Source organism: Neopsephotus bourkii, unplaced genomic scaffold (genome assembly GCF_033783945.1).
Source record: "Neopsephotus bourkii isolate Nb327-2 ecotype Australia unplaced genomic scaffold, CSIRO-AGI_Nbou_v1 NB_384, whole genome shotgun sequence".
Lineage (NCBI taxonomy): Eukaryota > Metazoa > Chordata > Aves > Psittaciformes > Psittacidae > Neopsephotus > Neopsephotus bourkii.
In genome coordinates, this window is record NW_026900889.1 from 1,692,064 (window position 1) to 1,716,950 (window position 24,887).

Here is a 24,887-nt window from a genome sequence, read left to right on the forward strand (position 1 = left end):
GTACTTACAATATCAGACCTTTGGCTGACTGAGGCTCAGGGAGAGTGGGAGAAGGGCCTTAGGCATGCTAGAAACTGGGTTATGCTTCCCACTTCATGAGCTGCATCTCTGACTTTCCTAATCTGGGCTCTCACCTTTTCCCCACTTCTTCCTTAGGGCTATGTGTAACCTGTCACCCTATAAATATATATATAAAGGAGAGGGCAGGCCAAACTGCTCTGCTGCATTGCAAGGTGTCAGCCTTGCTGTAAGGAGAAGCAACTGGGCACACACACAGTGTCTTCGCAAGTGGCTGACTCATACGGAATACCATGTTTCTGAGGCTCTAAAATACAGAGGCAGTGCTTTGTGCTTGAGAATAAGGAGTGCCTGACAATTATAGCTGTGTTTTGCTGCACTTCAATGCATGGTAGAGATGGCCAAGTGTTGATGGTATTCACAACAGAGCCAAAAGGAGCAGGGACAGTACTGGGTGCCCACAGCACCTCACTCTTTCTTGCTTGGCCCTCTGGAAGGTGAGTGTGTGCTTTGGTAGGACCCACTCAGCCAGAGGACATGGGAGCTGTGAGAACATGGTGCAGCAGCTGGTACCAGTAGGGTACCTGGAGTGTCAGGTACTTCTAATGCTATGAGCACCATGGTACAGCCTGAACTGATGGCTGAGGTCGGTGTTGTGACAGCCTGTTTCTTCCTGAGCAGCCTTTCAAGGCTGGGCTGGGTTTCTGGGAGCATGTGTGAGCTCTGGGCCTCCTCCTGCTTAAAACTGGTCTTCCAGTAAGGTAACATTTAAACTGGTTGTGCTTCTTAGTCCTGGCTGTTAACGCCTCCAATAGGCATAGCCTCAAGACCCTGCCCTGGTGGGCAGCTGAACAGGTAGGGCTAGGGCATTACTGAACACTTCCTCTCTCTAGTGCAGCCAGTTGGTCATCAGTATGAATAGAAACCTTGCTGAAGGAGGAAGATGAGATAGGAGGGTGCTCACCTTTTGGTTTAGCTTGGTTTGGCTCATAATTCAGGTCAAGGTGTGAGGGTCAGGTGTAGGTGGTTTCTGACTGTGAAAGGGGAACGTTACAGAGGAGAAAGGGAGGTAGAAAGCAAACAAATCCTTTTGTGTAAACCTCTGGCAAGGTGTAACATGGCAGTTGGGGTTTACTTCCAGCTGTAAACTGGTATTTGATGCTATTTGGACTTTTTATCCAGTCATAAGCATTTCTGCTGCCTTTGTATTATTACACTTCCTTTAGCAGCGTGCAGAAAATAGCTGTGGGAGTGCTGTGTGGCCAGAGCTGGGTTTGCTCTGGAGTTACTATAGCAGGGAATAAATGAGGATGGGGTTTTAGTCCTGAGGTGACCGAGGATTCGTGTGTTTGATGGTAGTCAGGTCCCTGCCTTGGCTTTCCTCTCTCCTCCTTCACAGCTTAGAAGCAGCCTCAGGCAAAAGCCTGTCAGTGCAGGCAGGGGAGGATGGATGGTCTTGCTTGAGCTGTAAAACACAAACCCCCACTCTCAGGTTCTGGTGACCCCAATGGCATCTGTAGGTGTGGGTGCAGCAACATCTTGAAACCAATACTGTTTCTTTTTGCCTGTAACCGAATGCTAAAGCAAACAGGGGTAAGACAAGCTGCTCATTGAACCAAATGTTGCCTTGTTTATCAGAATCTCTCTAGCTGACATTTGCCAGGCAGGCACATAATGCACACAGGCACATGGCTGGATGAGAGCTGTGCACTCACACATTCCTTTCAAGATCTACCCTGCGATAAGAATCACTCCTGTCAACTTGAAACTGTTCTTGCATTGATCTGAGGGCGTAAATGTTGCTCAGTTGCTTTCTGAACCAGTGGCCAGTTCTTGGATCTGCCACTCCTTGAGGCAGAGCTGTGCAGTTTAATTCCTATGTGGAGAGCCAGCTCCTTTTCTGATCTAGCCCTTTGGTCCTGTGAATGCTTTGGTTTGCAGAGAAAAGTGGCTCTGCAGCTGAAACGGCCCAAAACGCTCTGCTGCAAACATCGCAGTTGCCTGTTCAGAGCTCTCCTTCCCAACACGGACCACAGCAGTTCTGTTCAAGAAGAAAACCTTCTTTATAGGTTACTTCCAAGGTGAGGCTTTCCAAAAATGCCTTTACCCAGAACCTTTCAGGCTGCCAATGCAGAGCTTTGCTCCAGGCAGGGTGGTTGGAAGGCTGAGCCGCTCTTAAGCCAGGAGATGTTCTGGTGAGTGCCTGCAGAGCCCTCCTGGGTTACTCCTCTGTGATTCTGCAGGTAGGTGACAGCAGCTTCGGTCTAGAGCAGGATCAGGACTGCTGTGCAAGGACACAGTGAGCCATTGGGCAATGCTGTTTGATTCACTGCCACCAAGATCCCAGTTCTCACAGGTGGGCATTTTTTGAGCAGTGTTTCCTTGTTTGTGTTTTTGGAGAGAGAAGGAAGGAAGAGGCTTCACACAGGCTTGTTTCAGTCAGTGGGAGTCTTTCTTTGCATTCCAAGTCGTGGTAAGCCTCAGATCTGTACAGGGAGGATAAAAGGAGGACCTAAGTGCAAGTAATGACTGTATCATAACTCCATTCTTGTGGGCTTGGAGCCTTAGACCACAGGTTTTGCATCACTCCTTCTGTGAGCTCCAGGCATTTCCCTTTGTCAGGTTTGACTCTGTTGCCTCACTGAAGAGAAAAGCTTTGCTCTAGGCTGAGACTTGACCTTCCTGTCTCTATCTTTCCTTCTGGCTCTCTGTCCAGTCTGGTTTGGAGATCCTCCTAAAAGCTGCTCTTGTGTCTGTCACCTTCTGACCTGTTGTCCAAAAGGAAATTAAAGCAAGGGCTGAGCTCTGCAGCTGTGTCATGATGTGCTCCTCCAGGACTCTTCAATGGAGTCCACCTTGTCTGAACATTCTGGTGTGATTTTTGTTCTGCAGCCTCTTCTTTTGGCACCTACTGATGGGAGATTCCCTCTTAGATGTGCTCACACAATGAAGGGATCCAGTGTGATGGACAGGGATACAAAGAATGAATTTAGTTTCCCTTTCAGAGCTGTGTGGCTCCAGATCCTCTTTCTATACCTGGGTGATGTTGTCCCAGCAGGACCCCGACAGATTCCCCCTTCAGGAGACAACTAATGAAGAAACAGATGAATACCTTTACTTCTAGCAGCCTCCCTTGCCTTACTGTGCAGTTATGGCAGTTTACTTGTCTTTGCTGTGTGGTATGTGTTTGCTTTCAGCCTTCAGTGTGACTATAGAATTTCCATAGCACCTGCAACATTTTAGTCTCTTTAACAGCCTCTTTTGGTTTCTATTCAGCAAAGTTTCTTATGTTGTGCTTCACTTTTCCTGTTCTTAAACCTTGCCTTCCAATTCTGGATCATGCTCTGTTTAAGGTCAATGAACAGGAGTGTCTGGCTACAGTAAGCTCTGATGACCCTCACAAGGTTACACAGGAGCTCTGCTGTAGTAAAAGCTTGAGTCCCATCCTGGAATGGTGCTCCTCTGATCTCATGGGAGGCCTGGCTTCCCAAGGGGACACAAAGCCACTTTTGTTCCGGATGGAACCCAAGGGGAAGCGCAGTGACTGTGCTGAGCAGGGTGGCTGGTGTGTGTGGTGGGGATGGCATCAGGAAGAGTTTATTCTCTGGTGCCACACCTGGCTTGACAAGGCAGCAACACCTCCAGGATCAACTGCAGTTCAGGGCTGAAGAGCACTTGAGCTGCACTTGGTGCTCCATACGCACAGCCAGGCTGGGTGAGGAGGCTCTGGCTCATTTTCCCACAGCTCAGACCTGGTCCACTCCTGCCCCCGTGCACATTCATTGCCTCCCCTCCTGCCCCAGCCTTGGAGAGTGTGTTAGAGATTGAGGTGCAGACCTGAGGGGCTGTAACTCTCACTTAGGCTCACTTGAGCAGATGCAATGCAACAAATCAGCTCCAGCCTTGTTCTGTGTGGTTATTAGACTCTTGCTTTGAAAGAAAATACTCGAACACTGTGTGATAGCAGCTCACCTATTGCTCTGTTGAAATCATTGCCTGTCTTCCCATCTCTGAGCTCCTCTTCATCTCCTCAACTGTGTGCTCTTTGAATCAAAGACCACCTTGTTCATCCCACACCTTGGCTCTGTGCTCCTGGCTCAACTGCTGAAGGATTAGTGCAGGTGGCAGGGACTGGATGTCTCTGTTCAGCCACCCTGTGGACAGACCTAAGGGAAGTATCGGGTTGTTTAGAGATGGAAGTTCCTCCTTGCCTTTGTGAACTCTGGTTTCTCTCCCCATCACAGAGCTGCTCTGAACATTCTTTAGGTGTGCATGACTTCCTGGCTGACAGGAGCAGAAGATCCCAACACTCACCATGTCCAGGGCTCCCCAGCAATGCAGTCCTGTGTGACTCTCTGTCATGGACAGCCTGCTGGCAATGCTGAAGATCCAAAAGACACAAGGTGCTGAAAGCTTTGGTATTTGAAACCTGACTGAAGGATCCCCATCCATCTCCAGGACACCTCACCTGGAAATCCTGGAGGCTTCCTGCTTTGAACCAGGAGTCGGTGAATCTGGCTACTTACAAATGGTGCGTTTCAAGCTTGTATTGATTTGGGTAAGTTGGGATGGGTGTTGATGAGAGCCACTTTCAATTGGGCATCATCTGAGTCAGAACAAACTACATTATGAATCAGGTTGCACTTGTTCCAAAGTAGCTGATAAGCACATTAAGTGTGGTAGGAAAGAAGGGAGTGTGGAGAGAGCTGGTAATGATGTGAGTCAACGTGTACTTTCCCTCGTGTTGCCACAAACACAGGAGTTAGAGGTGGGCATGATGGGGCAAGCCTAAGGCAGGGAAAAATCTGGTTTATGAAAAACCTTGTCTTGAATAAAGTATCCAAACAAAGATGTTTCAAAATTACCTTGAGGAGAGCACAAGTTCAGTCAGAATCAGGAGATCCCCCTGGCTGCTGTTGCACAGGTCTGGGGAGACCATGGGGGACACCACCATACGTGATTCAGCTGAAGGAACAGGGCAAGCCCATTCCTCAGCTTTTGCAGCATCCAGGAGCATAAAGACCCCTTAAAACCAAATGTGATCTCCTTAGTAAGAACATTGCTTAGTTTTAAAATAGAGGAGCCTGCAGGAATTGGAAAGCCCAAAGAGTTGTGTCCTGGGATCTTTACAGCAAGGAAATAAAGGGAAAGGCCATTTCTGGTGACAGGGAGACAGGGGTCTTTGGGATTACAATTCTGGAGGCACTGGATAACAACATTGCTGCTCAGTGCTCTCACTGCTGTGCTGTTTGTGAGCGCAAACAAGCTGCTGCAATGGGTGCTGATGTAAAAGCCCACAGTGGCACTTGGGTGCAGATGTTGGGCACCTTTGCATGAGGCTCGGCAAGGAATTAAGAGAGATGGCCATGCTGTGGGATTTGCCTGCACCAGTCCAGCCTTACCCTAGCACAGGGCTGCAGGTTTGATTTCAGCTCTCCTGATCCCTCTGCCCTGAGTGGAGAGCTCTGTGTTTCAGGTGACAAACCTCACTGAGCCTGGAGCAGAGCTCCCAGTTGGCCTTATCTGTGATCTGAAGATGTCCTGGCTGCCCACCAGAGGAGCTGCCTTCTATTCCATGGTGTGGTTTCCCACTGGAAACAACCAGGGTAAGCAGAGATTTCAAGCTCCACTGAAGCAAAGTATCTTGATAACAAACATTTCCTTAGTAACTGGAGTAGCTCTGTCCTGGGGGCACAGCTTTATTTTTGTTGCCTCCTGTAAATGCCAGACGCATCCTGTACAGGGCAGCAGGGAATGCAGCTACTCACTGCTTACTCCAGGCAGCCTCACTATAGGCTCAGTGTTCCCTCTGTATCCTAGGAATGACAGGCATTAACAAATAACACATTTATTTGTACTGCTCAACATTTGTGTTCTCAAGGACTTAAGGGTATGCCCAGTACTCCAAACCCATCCTGTAATTTCAGATGCAGCTTTGAGAAGCCAGAGGCACACCCTGCTTTGCTCAGTGAAAAGCAGCCCTCAGTCGTCACAGCTCCACACACTGAGTATCTCTTGAGTAGCGGCTTACAGGTAAGTGCCACAGTTAAATGTCCCAGTGGGGTGGTGCAACTCACACTCTCCTCTGCCAAAGGGAAGCCTGCATTCAGGGCACTGGTAGCAGTGAATTCAGCTTAACTCAATTCCCTGTGTGCTTTCCCAGGCATAGAGAACCCTCAGTAGTTTAGTGTGTGCTTTGGGTCCAGTTTCAGACAGGTTGTGAAGGGTGTTGGTGCATGTAAGTTTGCACAGGAGACAGTCACCTTTTAACTTTCCTACTCTTTAGTTTGGTTTTGCAATTAAGTATTCTTCATGTTTGATTTTGCTTGGCTGGGATAAGGTGATTCCTTGCTTCTGGGGGAGCTCTGAAGACCTCTGCAGGAATGCTGCCTTCAGTCCCAGGGCTGGGAGTCCTCCTTTTACTTGGTGAGTATTACAGTGATGGGTGTTCCGGGAGGATTGTCCATACCAGCAGCTGTAGTTGAGAGAATCCTTGAAAGGGAAAGACCCCTTTATCTAGTGGTTGCTCTAAATCCCCTGCCTTTATGCTTGTTCACTGTATTTTTGAACCCAGATATACTAGTTAGATATACAATCTTAGCTGAATCAGATCACCTCTCTGTTCCCTGCTTTCTCTCTGTTTTTGGAGAGTAAGGAATTCCAGAGCAGGATCTCTGTTTCTCCAAGCAAGTATCAGTGCTTTATTCTTCCTCATCAGACCTGAGATTGTGTTTCCAATGAATACTGATGATAAAACATGAACTTGTAACGTTGAGAAACATCTCCATAAAGGGACCATCATTTTCTCTGCGCAGGCTTAGTCACCAGTGCTGAAGGAAGAAAAACTTTTAAACAGTGAATGTCTTTATTTCTTTAGTGGTTGTCACTGTTCAAACAGCCCAATGTGTTCTGGACACCCTGATGAAAATGGGATTTTCCCCACTTTCTATTAACCACCTGTAGCAGGAGGGATGTCCCTGTCCAGCAGAAGGACACAGGTTGCTTGTAAAACTGAATGACTCTTCGTGCAACTGCTTTTAGGTCTGGCAGGTCTGTGATTTTGGTGCGTTGTCATGTTGGTCCTGTCTCAGCATGCAGCCATGGGAAATCATTCAGTTCTTTGGGCTATGCTTGCCCCTGTTTGTCGGCCCATCTTCTTCTGTAGATAACTGGAGGTGGAGGAAAGGCAGAATATCAGCAATGTGCTGAGCTTGTAGAGAATTTGCATCCAGCAGTTTGCATGTTCTGTCCTTTGGGGATGGAGCAAAGGGAGAAGGAAAACACAAGTTTCTGAGAGTCCTTAAAGCAGTTTCTGAAAGGGAAGGACAGGAGATCTAAGTGTAGTGGTGCCACACAATCAGTGAGTGGTCTTGCAAAGAAGCAGTGGGGAGACAGGGCAGTGCTCGTGGCACAGAGGTGTCCTCATGGAGGAGGAGGGACTGTGGAGAGCAGCTGAACTGTGAGCAGCACCGTGTATGTATGTAAAGAAGATGCTCTCTTCTGTTATGGAAAGCTTTGCCACAGCCTGCTGTGCCTGTGTGCTGATGAAGCACAGGAGTGAGAGCAATGCTGGGAAGGATCTTGCTCCCAGAATGATGCACATGTGTCTTAGATGGCTCATGACATGAGCTGAACCCATTCCCTTTGCTGTGATGATGCGAGATGAAGGATTTATTGTCAGACTATGAGGATTTTGGTGGTAGTAGGTTGGGGTCCTCTCTGATCCTGAAGGGTAAGAAGCCACCCTTCTTCTTCCCCCTTCTCCCCATGTGGGTGTTTCTGAATGCTGCTTTTTGAGTCAATGGGACCATTCACATGCTTAAACACATGCGTAAGAGCTTTCCGTGAGTGGGAGCCAGAGGCTTGGCTCTGTGTTCCCAAGGTCCAGCTCTAAGGTGAGCAGGAAGTGATTATGGAGCTGGAAACAGCCCAGCTTTGTCTGCAGGCAGGGAAGCATGGCCTTGGGGCCGGCCTCTGGCACTGAGCTCTTGATTATCATTTTGGTAACTTTTGGGGCTTAAGTGTTAATGTTGATGTGTCACCACTGAAGCATTGCACATGCTCAGTGTGACTGTGTTTCCTTTGCCTGTTGCTTAGTGACAATTGTTCATTAATTAAACGATTGAAAAGGTGTAGTAATTAGTAATCAAAAGCCTGTTATACTAATTAGGGTGTATCCATCCCTCCAAGCTATTTCATAATCCCCTTCCGAATGCAGGTCACTGGGCTCATGAACGCATCCCCACTCAGGAAAGCCACTGCCTTCCTTCTCCTCCTCCTTTTCCCTATTACAGTTCCATGATAAGGGTCTCCTATCCTGTTGATTTCAGTGCCCAAATACCACTGTGTGTTTGCCTGACACTGCCCTGGGCCACCTCACCTCAGTCCTGTAGCCATGTGGAGTGGAGGAGCCACAGGACGTTGCTTCTGGGTTTTGGTTTTGGGGCTTAGCTCCTCTGCATTCCCCCCACGGATCACTTCTGACCAAGTACTTGTAGATAACACCAATCCCAACTATGCTTCTCACAGTGGGGTTTGAGGGCTGGAGTCACTGATGCTGCAGAGTATTTGTGCTGATCTTGAGCTCTGCTACACCTCAGTGTACCCAACCAGCCCTGGGCAAGCTGGTCCACAGGCCAGGAGATGAGCCATGGGTGAGAGTGATCTCTTCAGCCTCCTGTGAGTGATCCAGAGTCACTGAGGTTGGTGGTGTTCTCCCTGGTGAGAGATAACTTCCAGAGCTGTGTTACTCCTTGAGCAGATGAACAAGGCTGGCAGAGAAATGGAGGTACCCTGAGCTTGCTGTGGTCTGCCATGCACTGAGATGGGTCTGAGGATGTAGGCAAAGGGGTGGGAGGAGGATGGTGCAGGCTGGGCACACCATGTGGCTGGTGAGGGGTGTCTGTGGCAGACACCATGGGCTGGGATCAGGGACAGCTCCCCAAGGAGATGGGTGGAGGTGACAGCGGTGACAACCAAGCCCTGAGTGCGCTGTTAGAGACACCCACTGACAGAACCAACTGTGCAGTGATTCAGTGCTGGCAAATAGTGACATAGTGTAACCTCTGAAGCCTCCAACCATTGCCTTCTCCCTCACCCTCTCGTTTCATGTGGCATTGGTGGCATTCACTTGTTCTGTCCTCTCAGACACTAGGGGGAAGTCCCCACCTTTCCCTTTTTCCTGTTCAGAGAAGATGCTGATCTTGACAGGTGCCTAATCTGAAGTAAATAACACTAATGCCAGGGAGATCTGAGTCTGTTTGTTGTTACTGGTTTCCCAAGCTTGCGTTTCGCCACCTTTCCAGCACAGCGTTGGCAGGGAATATGTAAGTTACCATCAGGAACAATGTAAAAGTTGGGAAACAAGGAACCGATGAGGGGAGGGCTTGTGGAGGCCTGCTGAGAGCCAGCAGTGACAGCTTGGCTTCCTTCTGTCAAGCTCTGGGGCAGGACTGGCCTGAGGCAGTAACATGGTGTTACCTGTGCCCTGTGCACTTTGCAGCATGGGGTGACTTTAATCCAGTTGAGGACTTAGCAGGAAAAAGGTGGAAACACAACAGAGGCTTGGCTACAGCTGACGTGTTGATGGGGACACAAGAAACAAGTAGAAGCTGTTAAGCTGAAAGTAGGGGCATGATGAGCCAAGCTGAACACTGATCATGGGCTGGCCATGGTGATGAGGGATACTAGGAGAGAAGGACCATTCCTGGAGTCCTTCTCTGTTTCTGACCCTTTCCCTGCCTTTTCCTCTCTGGAAGCAGGCATGCATGCAGTCCCTCATGTAATCTAACACACTGTCCTTTGCTAGACTAACCCAGGGAGGATGGAGGAGTTACCTGTGCCTGGTCACCCAGTCACAGCTCTGACAGAGGCAGAGAGAGAACAGCAGAAGGGTCTGACAGAAAGGATGCTGTGAAATCTGCTGCCAAGAGCAAGGAATAACATAATATAGTGGGATGAGTGATCGAGGGCCTGTTAAACCACACAGGGACTGGATTGTGGCAATGAGCTTTGTCCTGGATTTGCTGCTAAAATCATGTCATGTTCTCTTCCAGGTTGGCAGGTGGCTGCTGCCCCTTCGGCTGGGACATCCCTGGTAAGGCAAACCTGTGTGTTTAAAATACATGTCATCCACATCTTTACTTGCAAGTCTGTCAGTGATCCGTGTGGGCCCCTTCCTGAGAGCAGTGCATTGGTGGGAATCAGTTGCTACAAGCCAGATCCACAGTATGAAGGTGGATGGTGACTGCCCTTCCCCTTTGTTTCCCAAGCAGTGGGTGAGGTGGGAATTGCTTTCCCAGGTCTTTGCAGGGATTCAGTGCAAGCACATCGCCAGGCAGGCCGATGAAGGTGACACCCGTTGACCACACTCAAATCATGGGGAGAACAGTCCCTGCCATTGGCCTTCATGCCTGAGTGATGGGAGGACTCCCATAACCCTGAACTTCCCTGTTGTTGGAAGTACAGAGCAAGGACTGATGGGAATTTTACAGATGACAAGATGGGAGCTCTGGTTCTGAGCACTTGTGTGTTTTCAGGCCAGACCTGAGTACAAGTGGTTGCAGCTGACAGACTTCTCTGCATGCACTGATCCCAAATGATGTTGTGCTACCATTAACTGCATGATAATTTCATGTCTTTTCTCTCTTTGCCCTGACACAGTGCTCCAGCTCCCCTGTCAATGGTGAGTTTCTTTGGTCTTCTTCCATAAGGAATATTCAGACATAGTTCTGTATACATGTTCCTATCACCATGCCTTTATTTTTGTCTCTCTTTTTTTTGGGGGGATTCAGAATCTGCTGTGTGTGCCTCAGTGGAAAGGTATGTGAACCATCAGCAAATTCCCTTGGGAGTGATACTGGCTTGTCGGGGATGTCACTTTGGGTAGCAGGAAGCCTTTGAAACCAGGTGTAGCATCTCTCTTCCTGCAAAGTCCCAGGGCTGCCTGTGGGCAGGAAGGAATCTGCTTGTCCTCATTGAAACAGTGAAGGGAAATTGCCTTCCTGGGGCTCTGGGTCTGTGGGGGACAAAGAAATGCAGGGCAAGTCCTTGGCATGTCAGGCAGCCTGGAACAGGGGGGTTTGCTGCTCTGAGAACCTTGCACTGGTGCTGAGCTTAGCTTGATTAGTGCCTGGGGGCATAGGACTCAAAACAGGTCTGCTTTGAGCTTACATAGGACTTGGTTTCTACCTAAGGGTCAACAACTTAGGAGCATCCTCTCCCTGCTTCCAAATGGTGCCAATACGTTTGCTTTTTTCCCCACCAGCATCAGCCAAGAGATGCTTCTTGAGGTAGCCCATGGCCAAGCCTCCCCCTGCAGCCTCACTTTTGGTCAATATGCCTGTGCACAGGTAATGGCAATCCCCTCCTTTTCATGGGTTAGTGTGGTTAGTTCTCCTTTGCAGTAGTGCTGCTTTTGGTTTAAAAGCAGTCCTGCTGTTGGCTGTGGAGTGGCCAAAGCCTTGTCAAGGTTTCCCTTGCATGACGGAGAGAATGGATGAGGTCAAACACTCAGGGACCATCCAGTTGTGGCAGTGCCACCTTCCCAGGCAACACGTGCTCCACATCATGAGGCTCAGGAGTGGAGAGCTTTCTGGGGCTGTGTGTGGAAGTGGGGGATGCTTTTCCAAACCTCTAGAGTGAGAAGGTGGGCACAGTTGATTCCAAAACAAATTGGCTCTTAGAAACTGGCCTTGTAGCATTGAAACAAACCTTTTGCATGAAAGTAACCATGGTTCATTGGGGTAAACCACGATAAAAAGCAATTGCAGTGTGGAAAGTGTCATCTGGAATACTTCAGATTTACCTCCTTGCCTGCTTTTGTCATTATCTCTGAGTTGCTGCCAGTAACTGCTATTGAATTAAGAACAATTTGTATTTTCCCATTAATGTTTCTAACAAAAAGATGTGATTTCTTCAAATACTAGTTGGGGGGGGGGGGGTGGGGTTGTTTCTTTTTCACTGGGAAGTGTTTCTGGAATGAGAATGTTCCCTGTGGAAGTTTCCACTTTGATCAGATGGCTTGTGTTTGGTGGGGAACCATTGCGAGTAAAGCTTTCTAAAGCCACCCTTTGCTTGGAGGAGAACAGGTTAGGTAACAGAAGGCTCCAGCATTTGGAACTGGATAAGTTTAGACTTGTTTCAAGCCAGTGTGTATTGGACTTTATCCTGGCTCTTCTGTCAACAGGTTACCTCACCTTAATGCTAAATGCAGACCTGAAGGAGGTTGCATACTGTAGCATCTCCAAATATGACACACCTTTTATTGTTTCTGCGTGCATTTCCCTTTTCTCTTTCAGAGTGCTTGGCTCCAGGACCTTCCAGATGATTTCCTTGTATCCTTATATACATGCCTTGCCCCTAAACCTGCCAGTGCTGTGGATCCAGAATACTCTGTTCTCTTCTTTTCCAAATATGATGCCAAGAAGCTTATAGCTGCTCTCACCATGTTCAGCCAGAGGGTGGGTATCACACATCCAGTATTTGTTCACCTGCAGCATTAATGGCTTTAACTAATGTTACCTTATATTTTCACCTTTACATCACCTTGTTTTGAAGAGGGAACCATTTCAATCAGCAAATCTCCATCAACACCTTTGCAGAGTCCTGTGCTGTTAAAAATAGCTGGGGAGACAGAAGTAATAAGCATGAGTTCACAGAGCATACCTACTGCTACTGGCAGTGACCACACAGGCCTGGAGTTCCCATGGGAATTACAGGTTGGCTGTATTTGAACTGTGTGCAAGAGTCACTGCCCACAGAGGGGATTCTTGCTTGGGGTGATTCTGTCCATAATGTTCATATTCCCATGGATTCCTGTTAATGTTTGTTTAGCAGTCCATATTCACTGGAATTCCTGTGTTCTCTTGCCTTCAGTTTTCTCATGTGCCTCTTTCTCTGGAGTGGAGCATGATCTTCATTAATGGCCTGTGGGAGAAGATGTTGGAAGTGCCTGACATTGACAGCCCCCCTGTTTTGTCTCAGTGGATCCATGAGGGGCTTCAACCATTCCTGGTAGAACCTAAGGTCTTTGCTTGCCTCCATGCCAAAAACCTGTCTTGTGAGACATTTCAAATGATGTAAGTGCTCAACACAACCATTGTTTCAGTCCATGGTGCTGAGATAAGAAAAGGGCCCTTACTGCAGCCTCCCAACAGAAGGGGCTAAGCCCTGTAAGCACTGTGAACTGATGGAGGCCCAAGTAGGGTCTCTCAGAAGCTTTGTAACGTACCCACTGACCCTGTAACTCATCCTCTGTGTCAGTCAATGTGTGTGCAATGACCCTGATAGCACTGTGTTTCCAAAGCAGTGCCAAATGATTGTGGGGGGCTGTTGGAAAGGGCAGTCACACAGGTGATTGTGATCTTCCATCCCTGCCAGGGATGGATTTGACTTCAGCTGTGTTTGAGATGTCTGCCTTTCCTGTCCATCTTTAGAGTTGCTGCCCTGAATGGCATATATTCTGACCTTCCAGTGGAAGAACAGAGGAATCTCTATGGTGGGATCAAACACTACCTCATCCAGGATGGTAAATGACTTGATTTTCTTTAAGAAACAACACAATGCCTTAAGTATATTGTCTTTTCCATGGAAATGGGGTGGGAATATGACAGTGATAAGTGGTTATCAGGAATCTTTTCCCTGTCTGAAGACTATTAATCCAGGATTTTTATATGCTGACTTACAGCCTGTGCAGATGGCATTTACTGCTTTTGTTGTGAAAGAACAGTGCAAGGTTTGATTTTTGAGAGCTGAAGACTGGTGATGAAATGTTTGAAGGGCTGTGAAAGACTGAGGCATCTGTCTTGTCCTGTGTGCATTGTAATCTGAATGCACAAACACATGGATTTGAGCTTAATGTGTGATCAGAGGCACTTGGCAGCTCCCTGCTGACTTGAGTTCTCTGATAAGACTGAAGTCTGTTCCACATTTGGAAGCCCACAGTCTCCCCTGAGTTCCTCATACAGTACAAGTCTATTTTTATGCTGTCTGCCTGTTTTGCAGAATCAAACCAGAAGTGCTACAGTGCAGCCATTCCAGGTCTGAATTCCACTGCTTGGTTTGGAAATTATCTTGGATCCTTTTTGGAGCATGCTACTGTGGGAGACCTGCAGCTTTTTGGTGATGAAGCAACAGTAAGTGCATTGTGGTGATGAAGAACCTGAAGTGTGCAGAGTGCCTGGGGGTTGTCTTCCTGCCCTCACCAAAGTTCATGGAGATGCTGCCAGCAGGAGCATTTCTCTTGTTTATTTATGGTGAACAGTCACTTCAGTTCATATTTTTCCCCCCCATCATGATTTCTTGTCATGAGTTACCTGCACACAAGTTGGTTTCACATAAGTAATTGTGCACAAAACATACTGGAGTCAGTCAGAGGAGCGACCTCAAGACTGGACCGATGTCTGAGCCTGGTTTGGTGCGTGAGTGGTGCTGCAGAGGCAGGGCCATGTTCTCTAGCAGCATTGCCACCTTTGTGCCTTACAGTAGTCAGAGAGAGGTTTACATGCCCTCAAAATGCAAAGATAAAGAAAACAAGGTCCCAGTGTATTACTTGAAACCAAAAGATTACTCTCCTCACAGCTTTAAAGCTGGTGAAAAAGCCCTTGTTGCTTGAAGCGAGCTTTGTTCAAACTGTCCCAAAATGATTGTCAGGATTCCAGTATCCATGTAAATTAATTGTGCTTGTTTCCTATGTCAATACCAGCTTCAAAGGTTTACCAGGGATCCAGTCAACATACAGATGATCAGCAACCTCACCTTGCTCCGGGAGACAGCTCTCTACTATACCTCACTGTTGATCTCTGGACCTGGTTTTTCTTTATCAAGGTACAAGACCTGACCTCATCTTCCACCTGACTTAGTTTAGCATCATATTGTGACTTAGCAAAACCTCCCTGAGTGATGACTTTGCCTGCTTCCATGAAACCTCTAAAGCCTTTTTCTGTTCCTCAGATAATTGGACTGCATTTGATCTTGGGGAGGGCCAGACCACAATTTCCACATCTTGGGCAATGACTGTCAGGCAGTGCCAGCCACCAGCTAATCGCCTGCAGTGGGTTTGCTGCTTTGCATGACACAGCAGTGCTCTCTGAACAGGAACATCAGAGCTAAAATGGATCAGGGGAGATGTGCACTGGAAAAGAGCTTCCTTTGGCAGAAAGGAAAGGTCTGACAGAGCCACTCTCTATCATACTAGCAACTTCCCCTTCTTGTCTCCCACTTTCAGCCTCCCAGACAGACTTGTTTGCTACCTGAGCCCCTCTGCAGTGAGCAACCTGAGCAGAGATGATGCTTTGCACTTGGCCCAGAGAATCACCAAGAGCTGCCCATTGAACCTGACACACAGAGGAATAACCAGAGAGAGAGCTCCCTCCTCCCCGACAACAGAGGAACTGCAGGTAATGTCCTGTTCTCCATTCACCTATACAAAACCTGTGAGATTGAGGATTCATGTACATGCTTGTGTACACTCCTGGAGGTCACCTTGTGGTTCTTATTGTGGCATCTGGCTGGTGTCTCCTAATCTGAAGATTCCCAGGGGGAAGGCAGTCCATCAACAGGCTTCATCACACAAGTTCGAGGCAGAAAGTAGTGCCTTAGGACATCCAAAGGTTGTAGCATCAAACAAACCTACCTCATTACTTCTCTGACTTCCTTCTCTGTCTATGTGGGGCCTTTTCAGGTTGCATCCTCTCTGGTGAGAAAGTTTGAGCGCTTCCCTCCTGAAATCCTGCGTGGATTGGGCCAGGCTGCAGTTGGGCTGTCCATATCCAGCCTTGAAAACAGCATCAGGGATGAAGACCTTGAAGCATCTATTCCTGCCCTGGGTAAAGTTCGTGGCTGGAATGCTGAGCAGTCCAGCACCATTATCAACAAACTGCTTCGCTCCGGCTATCAGGTACAAAGGATAAGGTCCACAAAGGCCTCTCACACCTGGTAGAGGTAGCTGCCAGCAAATGAGGTTTGGTGCTTCAGGTACTCATGCTGCATGTATTCCCTTTCAGATCCTGGATGGACAGAGCCTGGCAAAGCTGGGGAGCTTGGTGGCTGGCCTCAACAGCAGCACACTTCGAAGCCTGTCTTCAGAAGCGATCTTGGAAGCCATCAAGTTGCCTGAGTTTGTTGAGCAGATGCTGCCCCTGCCCTCTGCTCTAAAAATGGCATTTGTGGAAAAGGTGAAGTCACTTTCCTCTTCAGGCATCAGAAATGAGCAAAGCTCCAGTGACTCACAGTCAAGAACAGCAGTTACCTGAGGCCAGGCACTGACACACACCCAGACAGCATTCCCTTGGGGTATTTGTCATTGCTAAACAGTGTGCAGCAGGACAAGCCTCTCAAGTCCCTATCACTGTGCCTGTGTCACGTCTTTGGCTGCTAGCCAGTGTGTCCTGCCTAGCCTCTTGGAGACAAGGGCAAAAAGGACGGTTGCTTTATGGGGTAATCCCATAAACTGCTCCCCACTGACTTGGAAAGATGTTCTCAGAGACAGGATATTGCCATGGTTTGGAGGAAGAACCTGTGAGAAGTGAAGGTGGTTTAGAAAGTCCCTTTTAGAGCAGACTGATCTTTCAGCAATGCATGTTTTATCCCCCATGTGATTCTGTAGGATGTAGAAACCCCTTTGCCTTTCATCTCACCATAACTTTACCCTTCAAGTTGCATGTGTAGTATTTAAGTTTGTTGTTAGTCATCCTCCCTCTGGTAGGAAAGTCTGTGAGCTGTGTTTGGCACCAGAGGCTCTGCTTACGGCATGTTCTGGGCCAACAATGCAGCATGAAGCATTAGGGAAATACCATCTCATTCACTACAAGATTGTTCTGTAATGTGCCTTCCCAAGTCGAGACATAGTTTGCATTGGCAGAGAAGACAGGTATGTTCCTCCTTTCTGGCCTGCTAAACATTTTTAGGACATAAAGCCAGGAGGTGGGAAACTGGTAAGAGAGAGATTGTTCCCATTCATCAGGACTCCAGGTATTAGCTCAAGCAGCTCTCCTGGTCTGATGAATTATGTCAAACAGGAAATATTCACAGTGTTGGGTCTCAGAAATGGCCAGATGATCAGCAGGGGAATGTGCCTGGCTGCTTTCCAGTTTGGTACTTCTTTGCCAGCAACTGTTTAATTTAGCCACAGTGTTTGAATGATCCATCTTGGTTTGGTTTGGTTTTCTTTTGAAGCTTTCCTCCAGTGTCCACCACCCGGCTGACCTGGTTAAATATGTCCCTGATGCTCTGGCCAGTTACATTCCAAAATCATTGCTTGTTTTTGGGGAGGAGAAGCCCAATATTGAAGATCTCAACAGTAAAACGTGGACCAGAGAACAGGTAATATGCTGGAGGCTTGTCCCCTCCTTACCCATCAGTGTCAGCCTTGGGCTCTACAGAGCTGTGAGTCTGCAAACCTGCCTGAGAGTACAGGTGGATATTGCAGAGGAACATGGCAAACCATTGACACTCTGCTTTGCTTCACAGGCTGCCATGTTTTTCAGTGATGTGATAAAAACAGAGCCTGACTTCAGCAGGTACTGTTTTGGTTCCTCCTTTTCCCCTGTTTTTGTTTGCTTTCATTGCAATTTCGATGTTTCCTTTGGTACATTTGGTACCATCATGCTCAATCCCTAACAACAGATGGGAAATATCATGCAAACCTAAACACAGGCACATGGCATCGAGATTTACCAGGGTGTCAGCTGCAATGTGTACCCATAAGCCACACTTGCTTTCTGAAATGGTGCTGCTGGCTCAGACTGCATCTGGAACCTTTCTCTGACTGCCTTAGGGGAAGGCATTTCTCATGTATCAGTCCTCCACAGTGCTGTTCCAGAGATTAAATTCAGTGGGGCTGGTTTATGTCCTTTGTCAGCTCTTGTGTCTGAGATGAAAAATGATGAAAACCATTATATGTATCTGCAAAAACAATGGAGTCAATACCAGTGCCCTGCTGATTTCATGAAGCTTTTCCATATAGAAAACAATGAAAGTTTTAAGGATTTCTCCCTAAGCTCTCCCAGACTGCAGACTGTTCAGTGATGAGGATCCACACAGCTCCACTTTCAGTGTGTGTGGCATGGACTGAAAACACAGCAGGGAGTGTGATCCTGTATTCGGGATACGTTGATACTGCCTGGGGTGGGGCGTTTGTTCCTGCATTTCCACTTCCACTATAAGTCTCTGGATGATGTTTATTTGACCGGTGACGTCTTCTTCATCTCCCACACAGATCAAGACTAACAATTTTGAGGGGATGGAGTTTGGAGAGCATTAAGCTTTGGGAATGTGGGAGGCTTGTGGTTGCTGTATTTATCCTTGCCGTTCTGATCTGCCTTCTGTCAATGTTCAGGCTTTCCCAGTCAGTCCTCCAAGGCTTCACATGTGCAGCTGCCAATGAGGTGGGAGAAGAAAGATTTCAGGAGCTGGCCAAAGTCATGAAGAAGAAGAATGTCAAGCTAGGAGAAGACCAGGTCAGTGCCTGTGTCTCAGGATGCCATGTTTGATGTTGTCATGCAGATAGCAATGAGGATTGTTCAGCAAGAGCAAACATACTTTGAGCTTCAGGGGCTGGACCAGATGGAATTGGTCCTTGGTCTCCATCCCACACTTCTAAATTTCCTTGAAGAGAGAAGTCAAACCCCAGTTGGTTTCTCAGGAACCAAACCCTCTGATTTCTGTCTTTGGAGCAGAGTAAAACCTTTACACCGTTTTATGTCTTCATGCTGGTTTCTTTCTTTGACATGAACTGTGGTGTCATTCCAGCTGAATTGCTTAGTGAAGATGGTGACGTTGCATGGGATTCCTGAGGATTTAGATAGCTATCCCAAAGACCTCTTGCTGTTTCTAAGGTAACTGCTATGGTTTTTATGTTGTTGCCTTGGTAGTTAGTGGGGAAAAAGAGGTATTAGTTTATAGCCCAGCTGGTAATGACTATTTCATATCTGATACATATTTCAAACTTGTCTAGGCCTCCTTACAGGGGGTAAAATCAGGTTGCAGAAAGCTTTCAAATGGCTTTTAAGGTCCTTTCAGACTCAGCCATTCCATCATATTAACAGAAACAGTATGAAGCTCTTCTAACATATGTCTGGATATGAAATCAGTGTGCAGTTTTAGTTCTTTCTGGCCTATGTGAATGTGCCTTTCACTTAAATCATCAAATAAAACAACAGAGTGGATTTCTCTGTTCCAGCAGCCACCCTCTGTGGTTCTGTATCCGAATCTTGAACAATTTTGAGAAGAATTTCACAATAGATTCCTTGAGGTGAAACTGGATTTTTGCAGTATGTGGATTGGGAACCTAGGGAAGAACAGTTCATGGAGTTTAGTCTGCAAATGTGGAAGATGTTACATTGAACGCAGTCTGTGTTGAACAGCCTTGCGCCTGACCAGCTCTTTGATACCATTCACTACCATTCATGGTGTATTTGTCTTTCTAGTCTCTCAGACTATGCAGCAACAGGAAGCTGCAGGCAGTACTTTGCTAATATTGGGGAAGCAAACCTGGATCTTCTGCAGAGAGGGTCATCCCGGCGGAAACAACTGCTCCTGGAAGCTCTAGCGTGTTTGGTACGTGATCAGGGCACAAGCCTGGGGAGAACTTGGCTTCTCAGCTGGCATCAGGAACAAGTATGCTCTTCTGCAGTGGCAGCCAGTTGTGTTCAATGCCTCTGTCTTGTGTTATTTCAGAGAATTCCTGGCACACAAGTAACTGAGGAAAATGCAGAGGTTCTGGGACGTCTGGTCTGTGACCTGGGTGGAGAATACATTACAAGTTCTGGTGGGAGTCTGCTGAAGCAGTTAAGCAAGTGTGGCTCTTTCCTGCCTGACCAAGAAGAGGCCATTAGGAGCATCATCAGCAGTGGTAACACTACGTTTGGGTATGTGCCTTTCTTTTGGCATCAGCAAAACAGTTCCCTTAAAACCGTTGTCCTGGTAAGACCTGGGTGAACTCCATCCAACCAGCTTGATTAGAAACTGGAATAATTCCTTGCTTTTGACTTTCACACTGGGTCTTTTACACTGGTTTATTTTGATTTCTTTCAGCTGAAAGGTTTGGCTGGAATTCCACTGATTTCACCTCTGTGTTTTACCTGCTGTAGTTGTAAAAGCCTTTCTTTTGGTCTGATTTTCATCCCTGCCCGTGGCAGGGTGTTGAAACTGGATGATCTTAAGGTTCTTTCAAACCGAAAACATTCTATGATTAACCAAACTTCCCTGAGGCTGTCCTGATGGACACAGGTGGCCCTGGCTGTTTGTCAGCCACTGGCTTTCAGAAAGCATCTGTTTCTACCTGTTGAACTGACAGATGCTTGGTAGATCCCAGGCTGTATCTAACAGAGACATGCTCCAGGGAGCCAAATATCTTCCCTTCCTGTGTTAGGTACGCTGAGATCTTGGCACTGAATTGAGTGATGGACATTCTTTGGTTTTCATGCTTAAGAAAACAATGTATTTGTTAAATGCCATTTTTCTCATCCACTTGCCCTTGTTCATGTTCCTGTCAATTGCTCCTGCTCTGCTGGAATGAAGTTGTGTGTAACAGAAAGTGATTGAGATGTCTTGGTATTTAAATCTTATCTTCTCTTAAGTACAAACGCTACAAGGGCATAATCCTGGCAGCCTTTAAGGTGGGGTTTTTCCCTGCTTTGGCTCTTCCTTGAAAGCTAATCCCTGTTAATTCTTGTATGCAGACCTCCTGCAGCATGGTCAGCTTTCACCTTGAATGAGCTCAGTGGGTTGATTCCTGTATTTGATCACAGCATCTTGCAGCAGATCCCTAAGGTGGGTTATTCATAGAGGGTCCTGCAGTATGGAAGAAAGATGATGGGGGTTGTTCAGCCTGTATGTTTTCAGTAGTGTCTTGATTTAACAGTGTGGTGCCAGAGGCGATTGGTGGTCTATGAGATGGGAGGATGGCAGCCTGGAACTGCAAATGTAGGTCACGGTCATCCTCTTTCTGTAACTGCTGAAAGAGGGCCAGAGGTGGAAAGCAGTAATAACTTTATACAGTACTTTGCAAGGGGGTAGATTCATTTATGGGCTGTGGGATATGAGTCTAAGCATTTAGAAAGTTGCCTTTGACTTCCCAAGGAATGATCTCTAGCAGCAGGTCTGCTGCCCGTAATACTTTATGGATGCTTATTGTCTGTATGAGTAGCAACTTGTTATGTTGGTGGAACACCCGGGGTTGCAATAGCCCCCTGATGAAACATCTTCCTTGCAGAATGCTTTAGTTGTTTGGCTGAAAAACTTTGCACGTGATTCACCTCTGTCAAGGGAAGAGCTGGCCACTGTTGTTGAAGAACTCCTGCCTACCAGGCATAAGCGTGCTGATGGTATGAGACCTCTCTCTGATCTATTCCTCTGGCGTCAGGGTTAACTCTCGTACTTGTGGGTGTCCGTACATGTGACTGAGTTGAACTATGAAACACTGGGTGGCAGGTCACCCACGAGGAGGGTGGTGCCAGGATTGCATACCTGTCCCTCTCCACAGGGGAGCATTCAAAGCTTTGAAGCACAAGGATTCAATACTGAGCACAGTTGGTGGTTGCTTCAACAGGTTGCCCACCTGGGAAGCAGATAACAGAGACTGTTCTTGAAGATGACTTGATGCCTCTTAGCTACCCACCCAAGGAGTTACGTGCTTGCCTGAAGAATGTCTCTCTGGAGAATCATCTCTCTCAGATGCTGACCTATGCCTTCAGTGTTCAGCAGTTGGCTGTGCTGAAGGAGCATCTGGATGAGGTAATGCCAGGCTGAAGAAGGTCCATTTATCTCCTGATTAGATTGCTCAGGGGCTTGTCCACTTGAACTTAAGTATCTCCAAGGACTGAGACTCTACCATGTGTCTGGGCTCCTCTTCTGATATTTGTCCATCTTTACTGCGAAAATATGTGTTTCTTAGTATCTAATCAGGCTTTCCATTGCCTTTTGGTCCTTCTCCTTTCACTGTGCACCTCTGAGTGTGGCTCCATTGTCACTATAATCTCCTAAGATAATTGAAGACAGTAATAAAACCCTTGCCTAATCTCCAGACTAAAACTCCCACCTCCCTCAGTCCCACTTGCCCTCCTTTGTATGTTGTGTTCGCTGGCCTCCATCCAGCATCACTCTCTGCTAGACTTGCTGGTCTTTCCTAAAGTCTTGTGCCAGAGAGCCCAAGATTGGATGTAGAGGGGCTCTCATAAGTGCCAGCCAAGTGGAGGAGAATAATCATTCTCTTCCCAGTATAGATTAGCCTTCACCACTGCCCACTCAGCTCTGTGTTGAGCCGGTTCACAGTGCTTCAGGTTTCGTCCTTCCCCCAGGATCTGCTTGCTTGAGCTGTGAAGCAGAAAAAGGACAGATGTGCTCATGCAACCTCGCTGGCTTTGGCTTCTTATTCCTTGCGGACCGTTTGGGCTTTTCCATGTTAATTTTGCAGAGCATAAATTCATAACCACAGACATGATAATGAGCGTTCATAGCAATAACACCAGTCTTTCCACAGACATATCCTGATGGGTATCCTGAAAGTCTGCTCTACAAACTGGGCTCTCTCGTTTCTTTTGTCACCCTTGAGGATGTTTCCAAGTGGAAGATATCTTCAGCTGACACACTGGCTGCCTTGCTCAGAAATGAGCCCCTTGATGATCAGGTAGGAATTTTGGTTTGCTTTACTGCCTATATTTGCTTCCTGGTATGGGAGCTGCTTGCTGTAGTGGGCTCAAAGGTGATTGCCCTTCCTTGAGGGGCAGTCTAATAGATTGGAAATGATTTGGTTCTATTATTGTAATTATTGCATTTCCTTTTTCTTTCGGGGTTGAAACCAAGTTAAAATCAAATGTGTTTTTAGGCCTCTGTCATAATCAAACGATACATTGATCTGGGAAACCCCTTGAATGTCACTGCTCTGAATGCAATTGGTACCAGATACACGTGCCTGCTAAATGAAACTGAGCTGAAGATGATAGACTCCAGCAGCTTGAAGTAAGTGAAATACTGTGATGCTCTTGTCTTCATGCAAAAGCGTTTTCCCCTCAGCAAGTGCATTTTCCTTTTCACTTGGTGAAAGGAACTCTAGGAAGCAGCTTAGTACCTGCTCTGTGTGTGCTGTTCTCCATCCTGCCAGGAAGGGCTCTGATTTGTGATCAAGCTCTCTTTATTGCAGCTCACCTGACAAAAGATATGGTGTGCATGTGTGCTTTTATCTGGACTTAAAAGAGAGTTAATGAAATGGAATTTAAGGTCCTTTGAAAGACTAAATGAAATTAACTACATCTTTGCAAACACATAAAATTTATGCACCATCAGAACCGTCATAACTTAGAAGACACATCCTTTTGAGCAGGAGGCTAAGACGTTATGTTTTTTCTCTTAGCTTCTGTCCATACCTCTTCTGTTTACTGGGAGTAGGGAGTCACCTTTCCTATAGAGAGAATCTCAGAGAGATACTCAGAATACTTAAAAATGGACACAAGTTGAAGTTTTCTCTTCCTAAATCACCTTTGTTTTGCAGACTGGCATCTCTGAATCTCTCAGCCTGTTCAGAGCGCACAAAAGAGATCTTGTATGCTAAAGCAAAAAGTGCTTTCTCAGACCGGCGACGTTCACCTGCTTACTATCAGCTTATTGAACCCTATCTGGGTATGTGAAAGAGCAGTATGTTGTGTCAAAAGAGAGAGGTCTTAGCCGGAAACTGAATGAGTATCTGATGCATCCAGGATTTGGGAATTTTCAAAGCCAACTTGTTAGAAGTTTCAGTCCTTTCCAGCATGTAGGTGGCATAAAATACTCTTGAAAGATTCTCTACCTGACTTAAAGTCACCCAAATCAATTGTCAGACTATCCCAGCCAAACCCTAAATCAAGCTCATAGCTTCTGGGATGGGTAAGATCTGCTTGCATCCATGAGAAAGCAAGCTGCTAATGCCCTTCTCCATGTCGCAAACTATACTCTTCCCTGTTAAGCCAAGAATTTATTTGCAGCCTGAGCAAACTCTCCTTACCCCTCTGCCTAGCATATGGCATTGTCACTGTTGGGTTTAATGGCCAGCACAACAATAACCTCCAGCAAAATGAAGTAGCATCCATATATTTTGCAGTTGGGATTCACTCTCTTAGCAAGCTCAGCCTAATAAATTCTGGAGCCACACTCATAACTCATGTTATACAGATGCTTCCCTCCATGCTCTGATCTACTTTCTTTCTGCTCCCAGGGGGTGCTCCTGCTGCAGATATCAAAGCTCTAAGCAAGGAGAACGTGAACATGAACATTAGTACTTTTATGAAGCTAAGAAGAGACTCTTTGATGGTGAGCTGAACCTTGAAATTGTTTAGCTCCTTGTGTTTGTATTGTGCCAAGTAGTTGATTTTGGTTGTGTTTGTCCATTGAGTAAATCAGGAGACACTCCATCAAATTCATTCCCCTGCCTAAGGGAAGATTGTCCCAGTTGAAACCACTCACCACAAATTGGTCTTCCTTGTTCTTCACGTTGCTCATCTGGCTCTTGGTCAGAGCTATTATTTCCATTCCTGCTTTATACCTCTAATTCTTGCTTTTTGATTCCTCCTAGAGCCTGACACCTTTGGAGGTTGAGGGCTTGCTGGGGATGCATCTTGGTGATCTGAACAAATGGCAGACAACCTCTCCCATCCGGGAGTGGGTCCAGAGGCAGAAACAATCCGAACTGGATAAACTTCATGTTGGACTCATTGGGGGAACACAAGAAGGCTACATCAACCTTGTCACACCCAAATTTCAGTGTAGGTATTATGGTAGAGCTTCTAAGTGTTGTGCTATTACGGGTGGCTGTTTCCTATAGTTAGAAAGCCAAAGATCTTCCCTGGATGTCGCATGAAGACATGTTTTTTGCCATGGGGGAATGGTTCAGTCATTGA

The 24,887-nt window shown here is 47.0% G+C and overlaps 1 protein-coding gene across 4 annotated transcripts in view; it reads left to right on the forward strand.

Annotated features, from left to right (window-relative positions):
* Window positions 1-24,887, forward strand: part of MSLN (mesothelin) — a 28,518-nt gene that overhangs the window by 3,034 nt on the left and 597 nt on the right. Inside the window, exons 2-30 of one of the 4 annotated variants that reach the window (XM_061349209.1) lie at window positions 4,263-5,624; window positions 5,946-6,051; window positions 6,359-6,444; window positions 10,074-10,114; window positions 10,681-10,702; window positions 10,812-10,839; window positions 11,285-11,369; window positions 12,318-12,479; window positions 12,895-13,097; window positions 13,455-13,546; window positions 14,023-14,153; window positions 14,723-14,844; window positions 15,245-15,416; window positions 15,701-15,916; window positions 16,023-16,193; window positions 17,194-17,340; window positions 17,488-17,537; window positions 18,356-18,476; window positions 18,769-18,854; window positions 19,446-19,575; window positions 19,696-19,886; window positions 20,700-20,790; window positions 21,233-21,344; window positions 21,569-21,753; window positions 22,499-22,645; window positions 22,844-22,977; window positions 23,507-23,634; window positions 24,206-24,300; window positions 24,563-24,752. In XM_061349209.1, the coding sequence (XP_061205193.1) occupies window positions 6,402-6,444; window positions 10,074-10,114; window positions 10,681-10,702; window positions 10,812-10,839; window positions 11,285-11,369; window positions 12,318-12,479; window positions 12,895-13,097; window positions 13,455-13,546; window positions 14,023-14,153; window positions 14,723-14,844; window positions 15,245-15,416; window positions 15,701-15,916; window positions 16,023-16,193; window positions 17,194-17,340; window positions 17,488-17,537; window positions 18,356-18,476; window positions 18,769-18,854; window positions 19,446-19,575; window positions 19,696-19,886; window positions 20,700-20,790; window positions 21,233-21,344; window positions 21,569-21,753; window positions 22,499-22,645; window positions 22,844-22,977; window positions 23,507-23,634; window positions 24,206-24,300; window positions 24,563-24,752 (3,295 nt within the window). In that variant the 5' untranslated portion in view covers window positions 4,263-5,624; window positions 5,946-6,051; window positions 6,359-6,401. Of the gene's footprint in view, window positions 1-4,262; window positions 5,625-5,689; window positions 6,052-6,358; window positions 6,445-10,073; window positions 10,115-10,680; window positions 10,703-10,811; window positions 10,840-11,284; window positions 11,370-12,317; window positions 12,480-12,894; window positions 13,098-13,454; window positions 13,547-14,022; window positions 14,154-14,722; window positions 14,845-15,244; window positions 15,417-15,700; window positions 15,917-16,022; window positions 16,194-17,193; window positions 17,341-17,487; window positions 17,538-18,355; window positions 18,477-18,768; window positions 18,855-19,445; window positions 19,576-19,695; window positions 19,887-20,699; window positions 20,791-21,232; window positions 21,345-21,568; window positions 21,754-22,498; window positions 22,646-22,843; window positions 22,978-23,506; window positions 23,635-24,205; window positions 24,301-24,562; window positions 24,753-24,887 lie in introns of those variants that run through there. The other 3 variants (XM_061349210.1, XM_061349211.1, XM_061349212.1) reach the window with 3 other exon arrangements.